The 22,715-nt window shown below is 43.8% G+C and overlaps 1 protein-coding gene across 2 annotated transcripts in view; it reads left to right on the top strand.

Annotated features, from left to right (window-relative positions):
* The window catches only part of LOC125451065 (cadherin-related family member 2-like), a 142,178-nt gene that overhangs the window by 105,261 nt on the left and 14,202 nt on the right, over window positions 1–22,715 (top strand). For both annotated transcript variants that reach the window (XM_048527772.2, XM_048527771.2), the window contains exons 27-29: window positions 13,159–13,219; window positions 13,330–13,457; window positions 21,991–22,104. In XM_048527772.2, the coding sequence (XP_048383729.2) occupies window positions 13,159–13,219; window positions 13,330–13,457; window positions 21,991–22,104 (303 nt within the window). The remainder of the gene's footprint in view (window positions 1–13,158; window positions 13,220–13,329; window positions 13,458–21,990; window positions 22,105–22,715) is intronic.

The raw sequence follows: 22,715 nt of genomic DNA, 5'->3' as shown, positions 1-22,715 counted from the left end.
TTTCACAAACAAATTCTAGCTTCCTCCCTTCCAAATCATGATTACCCTACCCAACTTTGTAACAGAATCTAGGTGTTGTGGTCATCTTTGGTGTAAATTCCACCATACCTTTACAGATGGGAATTTATCATAGTAACAGAGCACAAACCCTGCTAGGGCTGCTATAGCATCCGGTAGAATTCAGCATTGGGCCCTTATTCTCAGTGTGTACAAGTTAGAACATTGTCCAGAAAGCCAAGTAGCTAATGCAGATGCCCTGAGCTGCCTCTAACTGGCAGATACTTCACCGGTGGTGCTTCCCCTTGAGGAGTCCATTCTGGTTTTAAACTTCCTGGACACCCTTCCCATCACCGCTTACAGTATCTGACTGTGGACACCAAATGATTCTGTCCTAGCAAAACTGACCCAACTGGTGGTAATGGGGGAGACAAAGGCCATCACAATCTGGATTGAAACTTTTCTGGATTCAGCATGCCCAGATCATCGGACATTTCTCTGGGGAGCAAGAGTGATTGTCCCGAATGAAGTTCGCTGCCAGACACTGGCCAAGCTCAAGTGGGGCCATCCAGAGGTTTCCAAGATGAAGATGCTAGCAAGAAGCTAAATCTCGTTGCCAGGGTTGGATGCTGACATAGATGTGCTCATGGGGCAGTGGCCAGAGGGTCAACAAGGACAAAAACTGCCACCAGTGGCATCTCCTCCATTCATGGGAATGGCCAGGCAAACCCTGGACCCAGTTATGTCAACTACGCTGGTCCTTTCATGGGTTCAATGTTCCCGGTCGTTGTGGATGCCCAGTCAAAATAGTTGGATGTGCATAAAGTTCACTCAGCAAATTTGAGATGAATGAAAAACTGCAAGCGTTGTTCACAATACGTAAGCTGCTGGAGGTATTGGTCGCGGACAATGGGATGTCATTTACCAGCAAGGAATTTGAATATTTCCTGAAGTCAAATGGCATTCAGCTCCATACCATCCATCGCCCAATGGTCTATGTAGTGGTCCAAATCTTGAAGGTGGGCTTAAAGAAGTAGCCTCCAGCATCAATTGATAACTGTCCTGATTCCTGTTGAATTATAGGGCCAGCCCACATGCAACAGAGATAGCTCCAGCAGAAGTTGCTGATGGGGAGGAGACTCTGGACCAAGTTAGATCTGATATTTTCAGATTGGGGGAGAGTTGGGTGGTGAAATGGCAGTGGAAATGTCAATGCCAGCCACGTGTCACCTCTAAGTGAGAGACAACTTAAGTTTGGTGCTGGAACCATGGAAATGGCTCTGTTTGGGTATAAAGTGAGGTCACATCACAGGACTTACAAAGACTGTATAGGTGATACAGTCCCGAACAAAGATGTACATGAGCTGTTATCTCAAATCGAGCAGCTAAAACAGCCCTTCAGAACAGTCAGAAGGTCTGTTGGAAACCATGGCTCTCCTCCTCTATCTAGTGTTGAGGAAACTTTGGAGTCTGAAATGAGTGCAACCTTGGTACCATAGCCATTGAAGGAAGAGGAGGAGGAAATCCTCCCAAGATGCTCTGGATGCAAGAGACAGGCAGTGGTCTGGTACACGCCATCCATGTCAAAGCTACCATCAGAGGAACCATATCTGAGGTGAAAACGGCAGAAAAAGCTACAAGAGAGACCAGGTCTACGGGGGGAAGAGATGTAGTGATGGAAACCAGGCAGGTCTTGTTGACTGAGGTCCTTGATTGGGGTTGTTAACTTGGGCCAATCCCAAAAAGCCCTGGCTGACCAATATTAACAGGGGGTTTAGAATCTCCTCACTCCAGGGGGCTGACCACAGCCTTGTATTACTGTGCACAAGTAGTGTGACACTGGCCTGTGTGTAGTTATTTCAGTAGCTATCTTGTTGATTTTTTTTGATATCTCAAATTCCCTCTCTAACCTCAAACCATCTCTACACAGAAATTAAGATTCTGGCCAGTGTTTCGCTAGACTTTTTGTGGAAGCAGGCCATTCAACCTATCAGGACCATACTGAGCCTCCAAAGAGCATCCCACCCAGACCACCACCCTGCACCCAATCCTATGCTTATAACCGTGGGTTTCCCATGGCCAATCAACCTACTCCGGACATCTTTGGACTGTGGGAGGAAACCAATGCAGACGCAAGGAGAATGTGTGGAGTTTGCACAGTCGCCTGAGGGTGGAACCAGACCTAGGTCCATGGCACTGAAGCAGCAATCACTGTCACCCCATTGTTGAATTGTTCCCCTATTTGTTGAACTCAATTTGACCATCTGCCATGCTAGGATTCAAGCCCAGGTCTCAGGTTTCTGGATTAATAGACTAGCGATAATATGACTAGGCCATTGCAATTTAATTCTTGTTCTTTCTCCTGAATACACAGTTTGCATGAACAAGAGAAAGCTGGTTGATAATGGTGAGTAATATGCGTTTGACTTTATAATCTTAGTTTGTGAACAGTTTCAAAAAATGCTCAAGGTACAACGGGACAGCTTGGCTATGTAGAGTGTGGCATATGGGGAGTTGTGGAAAACTTCATGTGACCTAGATAAGCACAAGCAGCATGTGTGACCACTTGAGAAACTTGAGCTCCAAATTTCAGAGTTTGAGTGCCAGCTGGCATCACGTTGATGCATCTCTAAAGCAAAAGACAATGTGGAGTGCATCTTAAGGGAGGAGAAGGGTGGGCAGGCAGGGAGGCTAATTGGGAATGGAACAGGTGAGTAGGCCAGGCATTGACTCCAACAATATTGTTCTCCAGTAGTTTTCTTAATTTTGGATGCAGCTGATGGCCATGATTTATCCAAGGAGTACAGCAAGCTCATGGCACAGAGGATGGGCTCAGCTGTACAGGAAGAAATGAAGAAAAGTGATGGTAGGAAGTTTGATAGTTAGAGGAACAGACAGGTATTTCTATTGTCACAGAATGCCATCCTGGAATCACAAATTGTATCCCTGGTGCCAGCACAGACATTTTCAGAGTAGCTTCAGTGTATCCCTCAGTGGCGAGAGTAATCAGAGGTTGTGATCTACTTTGGTACCTGTGACTTGGGTAAGGTGAGTGATGTGGCAGTAAATAGAATATTAGCAAGCAAGAGCTTAAGTAGTATGACTGACCTCCCTATGGATTACCTCCTGTGCCACATACAAGTGAATTAAGAAATAAGAGAATAGAACAGTTGAGTGTTTGACTGGAAAAATGGTTCACAAGGGAAGGCTTTCATTTGCTGGGACACTGCGGCTGGCTTGGTGGTGGGGGTGGGATGGGGGAGACAGGCTTAAAGCCAGATGGGGTTCACATGAACACATCCAGAACCAAGTTCACTGCAGGATGTTTTGCTGGTTCTGTTGGAGGGACTTTTAAACTAAATCACCAGGGCTGTAGGAATCTTGAGGGAATATCAGAGGACTACCAGGGTGCTCAAAATGCTGAGCTAGATAGTACTAGAATAAATTAATGGATGGAACCAGAATAAGAGAAATATAAATAGTCTAAAACATGAATACAGTGCATGTATGTGAACACATGGAGGAACATAAGAGTGGAAAATTACAGGTCCAGATTACCAGAGATAACAAAGTGTACAGCTGGATGAACACAGCAGGCCAAGCAGCATCTTAGGAGCAGGAAAGCTGATGTTTTGGGCATAGACCCTTCAGAAATGGGGAAGGGGAGAGGGTTCTGAAACAAATAAGGAGAGAAGGGGAGGTGGATTGAAGATAGGTGGAGAAGAGACACAGGTCAAAGAGGCAGGGATGGAGCCAGTAAAGGTGAGGTGTAGGTGGGGAGGCAGGGATGATGGGCAGGCCAAGGGGGCGGGATGAGGTTAGTAGGTAGGAAATGGGGGTGCAGCTTGAGGTAGGAGGAGGGGATATGTGAGAAGAAGAACAGGCTAGGAAGGCGGGGATGATCTGGGCTGGTTTTGGGATGTGGTGGGCGAGGGGAGATTCCCCAACCTCAAGTTCACCTGGACCATCTCCAACACATCCCTCACCTTCCTGGACCTCTGTCTCTATCTCAGGCAACCACCTAGAAATAGATATCCATTTCTAGCCCATTGACTCCCACAGCTACCTAGAATACACCTCCTCCCACCTACCTTACTGCAAAAATGCTATCCCCTATTCCCAATTCCTTTGCCTCCGCCTGCACCTCTCCCAGGATGAGGCATTTGACTCCCATTCATCTCAGATGTCCTCGTTTTACAAGGACCGCAACATTCTCCCCATCACCCCATGGTCGAGAACGCCCTCGACTACCTCCCACAACTCATCCCTCACCTCGTCCCCGCAATAATCACCAAAAGAGAATCCCCCTTGTCCTCTTGTACCACCCCAACCTCTGGATCCAACGCATCATCCTCTGACACTTCTGCCATCTGCAATCCGACCCCACCACTAAAGACATTTTTTTCCTCCCCACCCTTGTCTGCTTCCTGGAGGGCCCACCCTCTCCGTGACTCCCTTGTATGCTCCGGACTCTCCTCCAGCCCCACCACACCCGGCACTTTTCCCTGTAACAGCAGGAAGTGCTACACTTGCCCCCATACCTCCTCCTCGATCAACCCCATCCCAGGCCCCAAGAAGACTTTCCACATCAAGCAGATGTTCACCTGCATATCTATTAGTGGTATACTGCATCTGCTGTACCTGTTTTTGCTTCCTCTAAATCGGGGAAACCAAGCGGAGGCTTGGGGACCGCTTTGCAAAACACCTACGCTCGGTTCGCACTAAACAACTGCACCTCCGAGTTGTGAACCATTTCAAGTCCCCTGTCCCATTTCCGCAGACGACGTTCCATCCTGGGCCTCCTGCAGTGCCACAATGATGCCACCCGAAGGTTGCAGGAACAGCTACTCAAATTCTCTTTAAGAACCCTGCAGCCCAATGGTATCAATGTGGATTTCACAAGCTTCAAAATTTCCCCTCCTCCTACCGCATCCCAAAACCAGCCCAGCTCATCCCTTCCTCCCACCTCAAAGTTCACGCCCATCTCCAACCTACTAATCTCATCCTACCCCCTTGACCTGTCCATCCTCCCTGGATTGACCTATCCTGTCCCTACCTCCCCACCCTACACTCACCTTTACTGGCCTCATCCCCACCTCGTTGACCTGTCTGTGTCCTCTTCGACTATCTTCTTTTCCTTTATCCATATTCTATCCACCTCCCCCTCTCTCTATTTATTTCAGAATCCCCTTCCTTTTCCCCATTTCTGAAGAAAGGTCTAGGCCCAAAACATCAGCTTTCTTGCTCCCCTGATGCTGCTTGGCTTACTGTATTCATCCAGCTCCACACCTTGTCTCAGTAATCCAAATGCCTTGTCATTCTCTGCTTTCTGATTCTGTTTCCTTTGAATAAAGAAATTCTATTCCCCATCTTCTAATCTAATGGGAAAGTCCCTGAAACAGGGGAGTTTTGGAAAATTAAAACCAATTCACTAACTCGCCACTTCTTTTTAAGACCAAGGATGAAGTCCATTAGGACTCAGGATTCGGACTCGGACACTTGACAGCTCACAGCTCCACCAATTTACTCAGTATCACTTCTTGTGATTATTATTGCATTTTTTCCCCAAGAGTTCTTCCCTCCCTTCTTTCCATTTTCCTGATGTTGTTGGTGTTGTTATTATTCATATCCTCAGTACTGAAACTGATGCAAAATACTCACTGCCATTTCCTTATTTTCAATTATTAATTCTCCAGCCGTGTTCTCTGCAGCACCAATGCTCACTTTGTTAACTTTTTTTCCTGACATATGTAGAAACTCTTTCTCTCTGTTTTTGTATTTCTGGCTGGTTTTCACTCATTCTACTTTCTCCTTTCTGATTGTTTGTTTGATTTGCTAAGTGCAATAGGGGAGACTTTGTCATTTTTTTCCTCTTTTATATATTCTGGCCAATCTTCTGACCTGCCTTCTTTCCTTGTTTGATTAGTTCAGCCATTAATGGCAGAGTAGTCTCAATGTGCTGAATGGCCTACTTAATCCACATCTCTCAGTCTTGTGGTGCATCCATTCCTTGGAAATTTTCTTACCCTTTTGGAATGTCCCTTTTCTATGTATTCTAAAATGTCCCCTTAAATATTTGCCACTGCACTCCTACTGACCCAGCTTTTTAACCTAATGGGTCAGTTCACTTCAGCCAGCCCTGCATTCATGGCTGCTTAATTCCCCTAATTTAAAATGGGGAAATAGCCTCAGCACACTCCCTCAAACTAAATGTCTAATCTGATCATATTACAGTCACTGTGACCTGGGTGTCTTCACTGAGATCATTAATTATTTCCATCTCCTTGCGCAATACTAGATCAAGCATAGTCTGCTCTCTAGTCAGCTTCAGAGCATGCTGTTTTAAGAAAGCATCCTGAAAACATTCTGTGAACTCCACATCTCGGCTATCTTTGCCCGTCTGACCTTTCCAGTCTAGATATATATATAAATCTCCCATGATTAATCTTGTTCCCTTCTGCCAATTCTCCTGACATCTTCCTTTATCCCTCAAACTACAGTGTAATTCCTGCTCAGGAGCCCTGTGTGACTACTTGACTTGATCATATCCCCTCTCACTCCTTTTTAAAACAAGTTACTGGAATCCATTGAGTTGTGTTTACGCTGTTTGTTTGTGAGCACCTGGGGAGGTGAGATGAAACAACATTGCCCCGGGCATGTGTGCAGACTGAGATTCGACTGAAAACAGGTAGCTGATTAGTTTGTGCAATTGGGACCAGTCTGGATACCAAAGGTCATCAGTCTGAGGACAAGTCTCTGATTCTTGACATCTGGATAGCTCGTGGGTGTGAATGATACTGTGACAGAGTTTTCAGATGGGAAGAAGCCTGCTTTGTCTCTATATCTCTTCCATAAATATTCCTGAAGCTTGATGTGAGCCAATTATTCTCGAACACCATTTGCCTTTAACCAGTAACTCAAACTTTATAGTTAGTGTACAAGTCACCCTGTGTCTTTTGGAATATCTTGAGAAGTGAAAGGAACATCTTACCAAAGCCTGTGGACGAGATCTATTGCATTACCTTGCCTTAATGTTTTATCTCCGCCCATAACAATATCCTTTTTTCCCTATCTGTGTTTAAAATGGTTTTAAGAAGTGACAGAGTTTCAGCTAGTAGTGTTATACATTGATAATTAGTAGTTCAAATATAAACCATAGGTGAAACTGTTCAAATGTAATAATTAGTCGCTCTTAAGTTTCGAAACTTGGTCAATGTTTTCTATTAACCTATTTGCTTCAGGCAGGTAAACTGGGATGCTTTGAATAAATCTTTAACGTTAACTTTTTTTTTGTGGTGGCCCCAAGAGTAGTTGCACTCAAGAATCAGTGTACTTTCCCAAGTGGGTCAAAAACAAGCCATGGTTTTCTGAACTTGGGCCATGCACTCTGTTATCATTAACTACAGAACCATCCTTGCAGCTCTGTTGGCTTCCTGTCCTTCCTAAAATGCCCTGTACCTTTTCAGGATTTAGGTCACTATCCATGTAATCATGCCTTCTTGAACAGCAAGGTTTCTAATCTTATGTGACCTCATCACCCATGGCTCAGTAGTATCACTCCAGTGATTTGAGCATATCATTTACGCCAATAATTGACTGTTGTACTGAGTACTCTGCACTGATGAAGGTACCGTCTGTCAGACACCACATTGAAAGAAGGTCCCATTTGCTTTCTCAAGTGGACGTAATCTCTTGCCACAATGTGATAGGTTGGTGGCTTCTCCTGGCCAATGTAAATCTTTCAGTTTAAAAACTCCTCCATCTACTTATTTCATAAGTGGTACTCATTGTTGGTTTCCCAGATAGAGAAATTCTTGGAAAGCAACAGAAGTAAGGTATGAAGACCAAAGGCACGTATATGGAGTTAGGGCATAGATGATCCTACTGAATGGTGAAACAGGCTCAAAGGGCTGAATGGCCTACTCCTGTTCCTATGTTACACATCTGCTCCATCAAATCTGGATTCTGATGTCTGCTTCAATTCCAGACATAACGATTTCTTGAAAATATGTGTTAGGCCCTTTAGTGTCCCATGCATTGCTCATGGCAATCCAGATGCTTCTCATTTCATTGCTGCCTGAGATGTGGCTGAGCAGAAATTGCACAGATTCCTGCCACTAATCAGATGGGAAAGTGGGTGAGAAAGGGGGGCTTGCCACCTTCCTGTTTCTGCCCTGATTATACCCAGGGATAGCTTTCACGTCCCACCACCAATTTGGGACCATAATTGGCTAATGAAAGCCCACAGGACTGCCATTCTGCAACTATCCTTCCATTGCTTACTCAGGGGTCAACGTGGGGTAAGCCACATTGAGATTGAGAAGCAGACCTGGCTTGTTTTCTTGTGGGGCCCTAGCGGTGATGAGGATGGTGTCCCCTGCTCAAAGGCATTCAGTGGCTAATTAATGCAACTGGCATCAGGAATGGGGTTGTCCTCTGCCAGGCATGTTCCTATTTGTTCTGTTGACACCCCTCCTCCTGGAACCTACTTCTGCCAATCCTTTCCCACATCACTCAGCTATGCCTGGGCTGCTCATCAATCTGAGCTTTGGATAGCAGTACCCAGTGCCAGCCTGGTAAAGGTGTCCTGTTGACCTTTTGGCTACTAAGACTTAAGGTGGATCTTGTCCTCCAATCTCCCATTAGCTTGTTAAGTGCCCAGGGGGCATCATTAACAATTGATCTTCGTGAAAATAGTCTCAATGTCTCTCCACCTGACAACCAAGGCCTCCATCAGCTCTGCAAGATTCTCTCCTTCTCTGCATTTACCACATCAATGACTTTGCTTCCAAAAGTGACTGTAGACTGCTTTTAGTCCTGTGGTCATGAAAAATGCATGTTCACGTCTTGTTTCTGCATCATATTTATATGATCCATATTGCTGGTGCTCTTTCCAGGATGCAGGTGACAACTTCTGGAGCATAGGTTTGATGTACTCCCTTGGGTGACAGGGTTATTTATTCTAATTATATTTTTAGTGTAAACTGAACGCACTGGATACATGAGCAAAGATATCTGTGCCCCCTAGCCATATACTTCTCCTGATCTGAAACACTTGCAAGTTAATGAATGCATTTATACCTACCTGTATTTGGCGACATTTTGACTGTTAACCATCTGATCATCTGTCCTAAAGTAATCTTTTTAGTGATACAATTAACACAGTTATCTGCATGTCAAAATGTCCAAAGGAAAATCAACAAATTTTTCTAATTGTTAATAGAAACAAAAATGCTTTTACAAATTGGAATGACAAGCTTTCTATTAATCTTACAAGAAAATAATTTTTAAAAACATTGCCTAGTACCAACTGGATTGAAGGTGGGTGGTGGCATGAAAACATAAATATAATTTTAGTGAAGAACATGCTCTTGAGTATGTTTTGCATATTAATTATCTGGATGTGAACATTGGCAATAAATGTTGACCTTAACAGCAATCACTGAATGCCCTTGAAAGAATGGAAGTGAAAATGTGTTGCAGGTAGGCCGACAGTATGGTTCGGAAGGGTGTTCCAAGATTTAGACTCACTACAGTGAGGGAACAATGATAGACAGTGTCCAGGTCTTGCTGCACATTGGCGTGGCCTCCTTCATAATCTGAGGAGTTGCTTCTGAAATGTAATTTTCTATAATCATCAGTGAACATTTTTACTTTTGACGTTCCGTTACAGGGAAGGTCACTGATAAAGCAGCTGAGGATGCTTTGGACTAGGAAACTTCCCTAAGGAACTCCTGTAGTGATATGAGATAATGGAAACTGCAGATGCTGGAGAATTCGAGATAATAAAAGTGTGGAGCTGGATGGACACAGCAAGCCAAGCAGCATCTTGGGAGTACAAAAGCTGACGTTTCAGGCCTAGACCCTTCATCAGAAAAAGAGGATGGGGAGGTGATTCTGAAATAAATAGGGAGAGAGGGGGAGGCGGACTGAAGATGGATAGAGGAAAAGATAGGTGGAGAGGAGAGTATGGGTGGGGAGGTAGGGAGGGCATAGGTTAGTCTGGGGAGGACGGACAGGTCAAGGGGGAGGGATGAGGTTTGTAGGTAGGAAATGGAGGTGCGGCTTAGTGGGAGGAGGGGATAGGTGAGAGGAAGAACAGGTTAGGCAGGCAGGGACGAGCTGGGCTGGTTTTGGGATGCAGTGGGGGGAGGGGAGATTTTGAAGATGGTGAAATCCACATTGATACCATTGGGCTGCAGGGTTCCCAAGTGGAATATGAGTGGAATATGTTCCTGCAACCTATGGTTGGCATCATTATAGCACTGCAGGAGGCCCAGGATGGACATGTTTTCTAAGGAATGGGAGGGGAGTTGAAATGGTTCGTGACCGGGAGGTGCAGTTGTTTATTGAGAACTGAGTGTAGGTGTTCTGCAAAGCGGTCCCCAAACCTTCGCATGGTTTCCCCCAATGTAGAGGAAGCCACAATGGGTACAGCGGGTGCAGTATACCACATTGGCGGATGTGCAGGTGAACATCTGCTTGATGTGGAAAGTCATCTTGGGGCCTGGAATGGGGGTGAGGGAGGAGGTGTGGGGGCAGGTGTAGCACTTCCTGCGGTTGCAGGGGAAAGTGCCAGGTGTGGTGGGGTTGGAGGGGAGTGTGGAATGGACAAGGGAGTCACGGAGAGAGTGGTCTCTCCGGAAGGCAGACAAGGGTGGGGATGGAAAAATGTCTTTCGTGCTAGGGTCAGATTGTAGATGGCGGAAGTGTTGGAAGATGATGCATTGTATCCAGGGGTTGTTTGGGTGGTATGTGAGGACTAGGGGGATTCTCTTTTGGTGGTTACTGTGGGGGCAGGGTGTGAGGGATGAGGTGCGGGGAATGCAGGAGACACGGTTGAGGGCGTTTTCGACCACTGCGATGGAGGCGGGATGTTGCCTCCTTGAAGAATGAGGACATCTGGAATGTATGGGAGTGGAATGCCTCATCTTGGGAGCAGATGCAGCAGAGGTGAAGGAATTGGGAATGGGGATGGAATTTTTGCAGGAACGTGGGTGGGAGGAGGTGTATTCCTGGTGTCTGTGGGAGTCGGTGGGCTTACAATGTGGATTCACCAGCTTCAAAATCTACCCCCTCCCCACTGCGTCCCAAAACCAGCCCAGCTCATCCCCGCCTCCCTAACCTGTTCTTCCTCTCACCTATTCCCCCCCCCACCTCAAGCCACACCTCCATTTCCTATCTACCAAACTCATCCCGCCCCCTTGACCTGTCCGTCCTCCCCAAACTGACCTATCCACTCCCTACCTCCCCACCTATACTCTCCTCTCCACCTATCGTCTCCTCTATCCACCTTCAGTCCGCCTGCCCCTCTCTCCCTATTTCAGAATCCTCTCCCCATCCCCCTTTTCAGATGAAGGGTCTAGGCTCGAAACATCAGCTTTTGTCCTCCTAAGATGCTGTTTGGCCTGTGTGTTCATCTAGCTCTACACTTTGTTATCCTGTAGTGATGTGCTGGGGCTGAGGCTGAGTTAGATTTTTAATTGACATACAGCGAGTACTGTAGGAGTTAGGAGCTTACTGAACATATGAACTGGCTTGAAGAGCTAAATGACTTACTCCTCCTCCAGTTTCTCCATGTTAAAATGCTCTGAGATAATTAGCCACTATCATCTTTATGTCAAGTCTTTATTCCAAGCAGTAAAGAGTTTGTCCATTGATTCTCATTCACTTTCATTTTACTTGACCATACACTCGGTCAAATGCTGCCCTAGTGTGTAGGACAGTTACTATCACTTCACTTCCAGAATTCAGCTCAAGGCTTTAATGGGAACATAAGAGCGTGTTGAGAATGGAACACTAAAAGACCCATCGAGCCATTTCTGCTGTCCAGTGTGACCATTGGATGACCTTGGGCCTCGTCTATGCTTTCTTAACTGCTCGCCAATCCCATGATTCCCTAAGCGACCAAACATCTGCCTACCTTAGATATAAATAAAGCCAATGAAAGCACATTCACAATCTTCTGGAACAGAAATTTCCAAACACTTAGAATGCCTTGATAGAAAAAAATTCCCTTCATCTCAATGCTACATGATGACCCTTTTATTCTGAAACCATGCCCCCTTATTATCAATCATGGGGAAACAATGGGAGGGATCTTCCCAGTGTGGGCCCAGAGAACCAAATTAGGTGAAGGTGGTGGTAGATCAGATCATCACCACCCTGTCCTCCCTTTGCCTGAATTGCCCTGAGTAGGACGACCCAGATCTTGAAATATTCATTCCCCTTTGGTCTACCTTCTATACTTGTTTGTGACCATCCTTACCTCCTTTCCTTTTCACTTCAACCCCACCCTCAGAACACTCCTTCCTCAAATGATGCTTATGTTCCTTGTGCATAATCCTCTGAGCTGGGAATCTGTGGAAGGTGTATTAGCAGCAGCCGCCGCCCTATTCTCTCAAGGGCTGGTAGTTCTTGGTGGCCAAGATGGTCTCATTCTAATTCTACAAGAATATCTATGAACTACTTACCAGCTGACCAATTGCTGGAAGATCCAGCAGTCTTGCCCATTTCAATGGGCAGTAGGTTCCCCTCCTGAGAACTCTTCCACTTCCACTGAAAATGAGGAGATACTGTCCAATGTCCCAGTATCTACCCTGTGGAATGCTTTCACAAATTTTGAATGCTCCAGTGATACCAACCCTCATTCATAAAAGCTGCAGAAAACGTTAGACCCAATTTGCTCAGTGTCTCTTTGTAGAAAAAGAGACCAAGCTAGTATATTTTCTCTGCCTCCAATGGAAGAATCTTTCCTTAAATATGGAGACACCATGTCCTAGGTGTTTACCAAACCCTGATACTACTGTGGAAAATTCTTTTTTTATTTTTGTACTCTAATCCCTTTACGTTTAAGAACTATTTAGATGAGCACTTGAAGAATCATAACATAATAGGCCAAGTGATGGACAACAGGCTTAGAATTGATGGATATTTGATGATCAGCATGGACTTACTGAGCTGAAGGGCCTCTTTCCATGCTATAAACAATGCTACAATAAAGGACACATTCTTTTTGATTCCCTAATTGCTGTACCTACATGCAATTTTTTGTGACCTATGTATGAGTACAATGAGTCTCTTTTGAAAATCAACATTTGCAATTTTCAGAATTTAAACATTCAATATTCTTGGGAATAATCTCAGTATCTTTGTTTTTAGACAGATAGAACAAAATGTTTCTGTGCTTTCCAAGCTTATTGACATGGGTTTGGTAACTGTGGTAAGAGAATTTTAAATTTTTAACTTTTTAAAATCCTAATTATGCTGCATTTTTAACTCTAGAACTGCTAATCAAATTGGAGAATAATTTGATTTTCCCTTTCATTCCAGGATTCGATCTCCTCTCACCTGCAACCTGACAGCAAAAATGTCTTGTATGGAGTGATATTTATATTAGCAGCTGCCAACATAATTTCAGTTACTTTGGCTGCATTTGTGCCGATATGTATTAGACAAAGGTTAGTTACAAGAATCAATTCAATGTGGTGGGGAACCAGGGATTGGTAGCAGCATGGATTACAAGCAGATAAACCATAATCTTGTCGAATGCTGGAGAAATCTCAAGGAGATGAATAGCCTCTTCCTTATTCCTAGCTCTTAACTTTTGTTTGTTTTTAGAAACAACCAAACATAATTGAATAATATGATCTTTCAAGAACATTTGAAGAGGGGAGTGAGCCATGAATAAAGTATAGCTTGGAAAGGACAAGTGATCCCAATCTAGGAATGGTTTATTCAAATATTACTGAAAAGAAATCATACTTTCTACTGCATGAGAAAAGTTTGTTAAAGGGTCCCTTTTTCTCCTGTAATATGAACTACTTTGACCATTTGAAATTTTTCATTCTTACATTTTTCTTGATGAAAACCAACTCTAAAGCTCCAAAAAGATAACTCCTCTTTTCAAAAATATTCAAATCTGTACTATTGAGTGATTAATTCCTTCATATGGAGGGGGGAAATACTATTTCGTCTATTTTAGAGAAGGATTTACTCATTTCACTCCACTGAAGAATTTGAAATGGATATGACTCAACATTGCTCAATGTACGTTCCAAGCCTGTACATTTATAAGCCAGGTGCGGGGAGACAATTGAATAGTTAGCCTTCTCTTTTCTTACCCCCGTCTCATGAAGCTGCCATGTCAGATCAAGTTGAGATTTGATTTTATTGCTACTGATTTGCCCGCTAGATCCTCATTCAAGTGGCCAAGCTTTACGTCTGACCTGAATCAGTGAAAACGAGAGAAAATTCAACACCAGTACACCTGATATTTGACTTGGGAGAACCCATTTGTAATTGTATTGTCAAGCCCAATTTGTGTTGGATGTAAGCCAGCTACTGGCCTGGAAACCAGTCTGTTCTTTGTATGCAGTGTGAGTCTGCAGATATTTTTATAAAAAAGACTTATTTTGTATGTTGATCAAGGTCCAACTGCGCTCAGAGGAAATCAAAAATCACAAGAGCTGTAAAGGGGGCTGCTAGTTTGCTGTCACTTGTTTTAACATGGTTGCACAAAGTCAAAATGACCTCTTTAGTTTGTAAACAGGTGTAAATTTGATCAATTTGTCTTAGGTTTCAGGGTCCAAATCCCTGAAGTAAATTTGAAACAGATAGCAACAGCAACACTGAGTGCTGGGACATTCCATTCTGTACGTCATCTGCACTGACATATCTTTAATTCCTGTTGTTTTCTAAATTTCAGTTGAATTATTATCAGACAGCAAGAATTAATCTGAATCCCCACAATTTTAGTTTAATTTGCAACCTTTTGGTCTTTGTTTTATTCATTCATGGGCTGAGGGTGTCAGTAGTTAGGCCAGCAATTATTGCCCATCTGACAAGACAGTAAAGAGTCAACCACATTGCTGTGGGTCTGGAGTAACATAGGCCAGACCAGGTAGGGATGGCAGTTTTTCTTCCCTACAGGACAGGAGTGAACTAGATGGGATTTTCCTGATGATCAGCAATGGATTAATGGCCGTCATTAGATGTTAAATTCCAGAATTTTATTGAATGCAGACTCCACCATCTGCTATGGCAGGCTTTGAAACTGGGTCCCCAGAACTTTGCCTCGGTCTCTGGATTAATAATCTAGTGATAATACCATGAGGCTGTCATCTTCCCCCAACCACAAATTTAATCCAGACAAATGAGCCGTGATGCATTTAGGAAGGTCCAATGCTGGATGGAGGTATACGGTGAGTGGTGGAACCCTGCGAAGCATTAACATACAGAGGGACCGAGGTGTATAGGTTCACAGTTCACTGAAAGTGACAACACAGATGGATATTGTGGGCAAGAAGACAAGTAGTATGTTTGCCTTCATCAGTCAGGGCATAGAGCATAAAAACTGTCCATTCATGTCGCAGCTGTATTGAACTTTAATTAGGCCATGTTTGGACTATTACATACAGTTCTGGTCACCAAACCACCAGCATGATATGGAGGCTTTGAAGAAGGTACAGAAACTATTTACTAGGATATTGCCCAATTTGGAAGGTTTAAGCTATGAGGTGAAATTAGGCAAAGTTTATTTTAACTTGAATGTCGAAGGCTGAGGGGTGACTAGATAGAAGTTTACACAATTATGAGAGGCGTGCATTGAATGGTTAGTTGGAATGTTTTTCATTGGATAGAAATGTCAATTACCAGGGGCATAGGATTAAGCTAAAATGGGGTAAGTTTAAAGGAGACATGAGAGGCAAGCGTGTTAAGTACCTGGAATGCACTGCTGGGAGAGATGGTAGAAGCAGATAAAAGAGCAACGTTTCAGAGGTATCTTGATAGATACATGAATAAGCAGGTGTGATGGGACTGTGCCTTTTAAGAGAGATATTTTCTGTGCAGTTTCTTTTGCAGAGGGCAGTGCCACAGATGTTGAAAAATGTCTTATTCAGGCGGGCAGTTGGTAAACAGTATTTGAGTTCTCCTTGGGTGTTTCTTTTTAAAATGAGACAAATGAATCACAAGTGGGCAGGGCCAGGGCTTCCACAGACCCAAGAAGGCTTTATGTTTTGGTTCAGTTAGTGAGAATACCTCTGCTAACTGCTGAGCAAAAAACTCAAGTTCTTGGCTATGGAGTGAAGTTTTAGACAGTGAAGCTTCCTCTTAGAAATAGTCTGCCCCTTTTAATTTATATCTTCTGGATTGGAGAGAGGCAGCAAGTGAGAACCAGAACTGTTTGTTGAATTGCATTTTTGCCAAAGGCTGTGTTTGTGGAATGCTGCCTATGATATTGGAAGAGTTGATGATTCATAGTTAAACAACGCATTATTTGGTTAAGTATTTCAATAAAGTTAAGGTTATGCTTTTTTTTGTATTTTAACTGTGTAGTAAGATTAAAGTGTGTTTTCATTAAAGCCTAGTTGTGGACCATTCGAATCACATTTGGACACAAGACCTTACACTTGCCTTTTAAATAAATGTAAAAGTTAAGATCTAGGCTCTCTCCTTACAATGTTTTGTGGGACGGGCAGGTCTGGTCTGGTCCATAACACAAGGAATAGAGAGATATGTACTGAGTTGTGGTAGAGGGTTTTTAGTTTAGAAGCGTGTCATGTCTTCGTGGGCAGAAAAGTCTGTTCCTGTGCTATACAGTTCTTTGTTCTTTGTTTTGGTAGGGGGGGAAAATGCCTCTGCCTCTGCCTTAAAAGAGAAATCACTAATTTTTAAACTGTGACCCCAAGTTCTCAACCCTGCAACAAATGAAGGCATCGTCTTGACATCTACCCTGGTAATACCCCTCAGCGTCTGTTATGATTCAATCAATTTGTTCCTTACTCTTCTAACTCCAGTACTTTCAGCCTTGCCCATGTTAACCTAGTAAATATGTTTGGAAATGTTTGCAGCATTTTTATATCCTTCTGTGATTAAGGAACTCAATACTATGCATCTTACTCCAGATGTGTTTTGACCAGTACTCTGTATAACAGAAATATATATTCTCAAGATAACAAAGTGTGAAGCTGGATGAATACAGCAGGCCAAGTAGCATCTCAGGAGCACAAAAGCTGATGTTTCGGGCCTAGACCCTTCAACAGATCTCTGATGAAGGGTCTAGGCCTGAAATGTCAGCTTTTATGCTCCTGAGATGCTGCTTGGCCTGCTGTGTTCATCCAGCTTCACACTTTGTTATCTCGGATTCTCTAGCATCTGCAGTTCCCATTATCTCTAAATATAACTTCTCAACTTTAGTTTTCAATTCATTGCAATTAATAACAGCATCCTATCTGCTTTCCTAAGAGTTGATGATTTAGTAGTTAAAGTGCATTCATTAGTACACCTTTGCATCACAGAGCTCCCGCCATGTAGGTAATATGCTTCTGTTTTGTTCTTCCTGCCAAAAAGTACAATTTCACATTTTCCCACATTGTACTCAGTTTGCCTGATTTCTTCTCTCACATTCAATCTATTTATCTTTGTATCCTCCTCATATCTTCTTCAGAACTTACTTTCCTCAGTACCATAAAAGTTAGCAACCATACCTTCAGGTTGCTTCCTCACCTGGATGAAAGATTGGGCAAAATTCTGACAGGTGGAACATACTGTAGGAAATATAATAGAATTCACTTTGGCCAGAAGTATAACAAAAGCAAAATGTTGCTTAAATAGGGAATGACTGACTGCTTCTTGAAATTTTGCAGAGAGATCTTGATCTAGTCACAACAGGTTAGTATGCAGGTGCGGCAAGTAATAATGATGACTAATGGAATACTGTGTTCTTATGAGAGGAATTTAACATAAAAGTAAGACTGCTATACTATAGTTACATAGAGCATTGGTCAGATAACAGTTGGAAATATTGCATGCCATTTTGGCCTCTTTATTGGATGAAGGATGAAAATGCGTTCAGAAAAGGCTTACAAGATTCATAAGGGTGACTGATGAGGATGGATTCGACAAACTAATCTTATTTCTACTGGACCTGAGAAGAGTGAAGCAATGACTTGCTCGATGTGTATGAGATCCAGAACAATTTTGACCAGGTGGACTTAAAGGATTTCTGTTTGTGGGTGAGCCCAGAATCAGGGAGGCAGTGTTTGGGAAAAATTAGGAGTGACCCTTATATGACATAGGAACAGGATAGGTTGTTCAGATCATCAATTTGGACCGGTACTTGAATAGGAAAGGTTTAGAGGGATATGGGCCAAATGCGCTCAAATGGGACTAGTTCAGTTTACGATATCTAGTCAGCACACATGGTTTGAGCAAGGGACCTGTTCCTGTATTGTATGACTCCATGGCTCTATCTAAACCTACTGTACCATTCAACACAAGCATAGTTGGTCACATACTTCAAAGTCTTTTATTCACACTATCCCCATTTCATTTTGTCATTGATAATCAAAAAAAAATCAACCTGCAATTGGACTGAGCTCCACTTCTAGGTAGAAGATTCTAAGGATTCACAACCATCTTTGCAAAAATATTTCTCCTCATCTCAGTTCTAATTGGCATGCCTTTATGTTTAAATTATGTCTCTCAGTTATAGACTTGTGAACCAGGGAAAACACTTGCATCATCCCTGTCTATCGTTTTGTTTATATTGTCGCTTTCAATGAGATCACCATTCATTCTTTGAAAATCCAAAGAATACAGGCCCTGTCTACCCAAGATAACAAAATGTGGAGCTGGATGAACACAGCAGGCCAAGCAGCATCTTAGGAGCAGAAAAGCTGATGTTTCGGCCTAGACCCTTCATCAGAAATAGGGGAGAGGAAGAGAGTACTGAAATAAATAGAGAGAGAGGGGGAGATAGATTGAAGATGGATACAGGAGAAGGTAGGTGCAGAGAGACAGACAGGTCAAAGAGGCGGGGATGGAGCCAGTAAAGGTGAGTATAGGTGGGGAGGTAGGGAGGAAATAGGTCAGTCCAGGGAGGACGGACAAGTCAAGGGGAGTGGGATGAGGTTAGTCGGTAGGAAATGGAGGTGCGGCTTGAGGTGGGAGGAGGGGATAGGTGAGAGGAAGAACAGGTTAGGGAGGCGGGGATGCAGTAGGGGAAGGGGAGATTTTGAAGCTTGTGAAATCCACATTGATACTGTTGGGCTGCAGGGTTCCCAAGCGGAATATGAGTTGCTGTTCCTGCAACTTTCAGGTGGCATCGTTGTGGCACTGCAGGAGGCCCAGGAAGGACGTGTTGTCTAAGGAATGGGAAGGGAGTTGAAATGTTTCGTGATCAGGAGGTGCAATTGTTTATTGCGAACTGAGTGTAGGTATTCTGCAAAGCGGTCCCCAAGCCTCTGCTTGGTTTCCCCCAGTGTAGATGAGGGCACATCTGGAGCAGCAGATGCAGTATACCACATTAGCAGATGTGCAGGTGAACATCTGTTTGATGTGGAAAGTCTTCCTGGGGCCTGGGATGGGGGTGAGGGACGAGGTGTAGGGGCAGGTGTAGCACTTCCTGCGGTTGCATAGAAAAGTGCTGGGTGAGGTGGGGCTGGAGGGAAGTGTGGACCAGACAAAGGAGTCACGGAGAGAGTGGTCCCTCTGGAAAGCAGACAAGGGTGGTGATGGAAAAATATCTTTGGTGGTGGAGTCAGATTGCAGATGGCGGAAGTGTCAGAGGATGATGCGTTGTATCCGGAGGTTGGTAGGGTGGTACATGAGGACAAGGGGGATTCTGTTTTGGTTGTTATTGTGGGGAGGGGGTGTGAGCGATGAGTTGCAGGAAATGCAGGAGACACAGTCGAGGGTGTTCTTGACCACCTGTGGTCAAGAAAAACAAGGACATCTGAGATGTACAGGAGTGGAATGCCTCATCCTGGGAGCAGATGCGGCAGAGGCAAAGGAATTGGGAAAAGGGGATGGCATTTTTGCAGGAAGGTGGGTGGGAGGAGGTGAATTCTAGGTAGCTGTGGGAGTCGGTGGGCTTGAATTGGATATCGGTTTCTTGGTGGTTGCCCGAGATGGAGACAGAGGTCCAGGAAGGTGAGGGATGTGTTGGAGATGGTCCAGGTGAATTTGAGTTTGGGGTGGGAGGTGTTGGTGAAGTGGATGAACTGTTCGAGCTCGTCGTGGGAGCACGAGGCAGCGCTGATACAGTCGTCAATGTAATGGAGGAAGAGGTGGGGTTTGGGGCCTGCGTAGGTGCAGCAGAGGGATTGTTCCACATAACCCAAAGAGGCAGGCGCAGCTTGGGCCTATGCGAGTGCCCATGGCCACTCCCTTTATCTTAGCTTCACCTGGGCCATCAGGTAGACCTTCCACATCAAGCAGAGATTCACCTGCACATCTGCCAATGTGGTATACTGTATCCGCTGTTCCCGTTGTGACCTCCTCCTACATTGGGGAAACCAAGCGGAGGCTTGGGGACCGCTTTGTAGAACACCTACGCTCATTTCGCACAAAACAACTGCACCTCCTGGTCACGAACCATTTCAACTCCCCCTCCCATTCCTCAGAAGACAGGTCCATCTGGGCCTCCTGCAGTGCCACACAATGCCACCCGAAGGTTGCAGGAACAGCAACTCATCTTCCGCTTGGGAATCCTGCAGCCCAATGGTATCAATGTGGATTTCACAAGCTTCAAAATCTACCCACCCCCCAGCACATCCCAAAACCAGCCAAACTCATCCCCATCTCCCTAACCTGTTCTTCGTCTCACCCATCCCCTCCTCCCACCTCAAACCGCACCCCCATTTCCTACTTACTAACCTCATCCCGCCCTCCCATCCCCCCTGGACTGACCTATTTCCTTCCTACCTCCTCACCTATACTCACCTTTACTGGCTCCATCCCCGCCTCTTTGACCTGCCTGTCTTCTCTCCACCACCTATCTTCTCCTGTATCCATCTTCTATCTGCCTCCCCCCTCTCCCTGTTTATTTTAGAACCCTCTTCCTCTTCCCCTATTTCTGATGAAGGATCTAGGCCCGAAGCGTCAGCTTTCCTGCCCCTGTGATGCTGCTTGGCCTGCTGTGTTCATCCAGCTCCACACCTTGTTATGCCAGTTTACCCAATCTCTTTTTCACAGGATAGTCCCAAAAGTCTTGGGATGAAGTCTAGTGAACATTGGTTGCACTCTGTCCATGGCAATAATATCCTTCCTGAGATAAGGAGACCAAAACTGCGCACAATACTCCAGGTGTGGTCTAACCTAGCTCCTATACATTGGAGCAAATCTTCACTATTCCTATACTCGAATCTTGTTGCAATAAAGGCTAATATTCCCCCATCTTTCCTTATTGCTTGTTGCAGCTGCATATTAGCTTTTAGTGACTTAGTGATAAGGATGCTGTAGTCCCTTTGCATATCTACACTTTTGAAACTCTTACTATTAAAGAATTGCTGTGCCTATCTGTTCTTTCTACCAAAGTGAATAACCTCTCAATTTTCCACATTATATTCCCATCAACTGTGTTGTTGCCTAATAAGCCTGTCCAAATCCTTCTCCAACGTTTATATCTTCTTCATAACAGACATTTCTGCCTAACTTTATATTATCTGTGAATTTAGAAAAATTGCCTTTGATCCCCATATCCAAATCATGGATATATATTGTCAACAGTGGGTGTCAAGTATTGATCCTTGTTGCACCCAATAATCACAGTCCACCAATATGAAAATGACCCACTTATTTCTATTCTTTGTTTTCTGTTTGTTGCGTGACTTGGAAACTCTTGCAATGGAATCGGGATCATTCAAAAGTTGTTAGGCAGGAACATCAAAGGTAATTAGTAGATTTAAATGTGGGATCTGAAACACAAACATGATCCTATTGAATGGCAGAGAATGCTCAAGAGATTGTACTGTATTGGCTACCACTGAACCTAATTAAATTATTCATCTGTGCATATAGTATTGTCTGTGAGTCAAAGAAAATAGAACCATAATGTTTTAGTAAAATTAATACAAACGCAATTTTACTCAATGTCAGAACTAAAATAAATCATTTTGCAGCTATTCAATAGAATCATGAGGACAATTTTGTGATGAAAAGAGTCAATTATACATCTGCAAAAACTTAAATTCTACATTTTTTTTCCAGCTATCGACATAAATTGAAAGCAGCTTCAGCAATGACTGCCACAGTTATGACCTCCGTGAAAAGTAATCCCATGATTGCTGATGTACCTGGAACAAATATGCACACTTTGGAAGGGTAACGGAAAAGATTAATTTCATTGATTATCTGGGTAAAATATCGTAACACTACTGCACTTGAGCAAGCAGTGAGACACAAGCTTACTCAGCTAAACTTGCAGAAATAACTGCATTTGAGCAATGCCCACCATCATTAATTTGTTAACCAGTTAACAACCTGGACTGAGGAAGAGATACCCATTAAATCACTAACTGTCACAAGTTGTTTCTGATTTGGGCCATTCTACCACTGGCATTGCCTAAATGACAACTCACAGTTAACTTTTTATGAATTTCATGGGGTTGCTGTATTTGCATATGAAATGACTATCACAGCAAGTTAAGAGTGAGCACTTTATTAGGAATGTGATGATTTTGAACATTGCTGTTAAGTTGTCGAGGTACTTTTGTCTTGCCCTGACCAAGACAAACTTGAGAATTGTCAGAATTCAAACAATTGTACATAACTGTTTATATTACAGGAGAAAGAGAGGCTATTTAGTTTTTCAAATCAACTCTGACAAATTAAGGCATTGCCATCAAGAAAGTATAGGAAACTGTAGGCTCCCGAAACTCCCAAGCGATTCAAAAAAAGAGGTTGTAAAATCTAAATATATTCCTGTTGTTTGC

The sequence above is a fragment of the Stegostoma tigrinum genome, chromosome 3 (assembly GCF_030684315.1).
Source record: "Stegostoma tigrinum isolate sSteTig4 chromosome 3, sSteTig4.hap1, whole genome shotgun sequence".
Lineage (NCBI taxonomy): Eukaryota > Metazoa > Chordata > Chondrichthyes > Orectolobiformes > Stegostomatidae > Stegostoma > Stegostoma tigrinum.
This window is presented reverse-complemented; position numbering and strand designations above follow the sequence as displayed.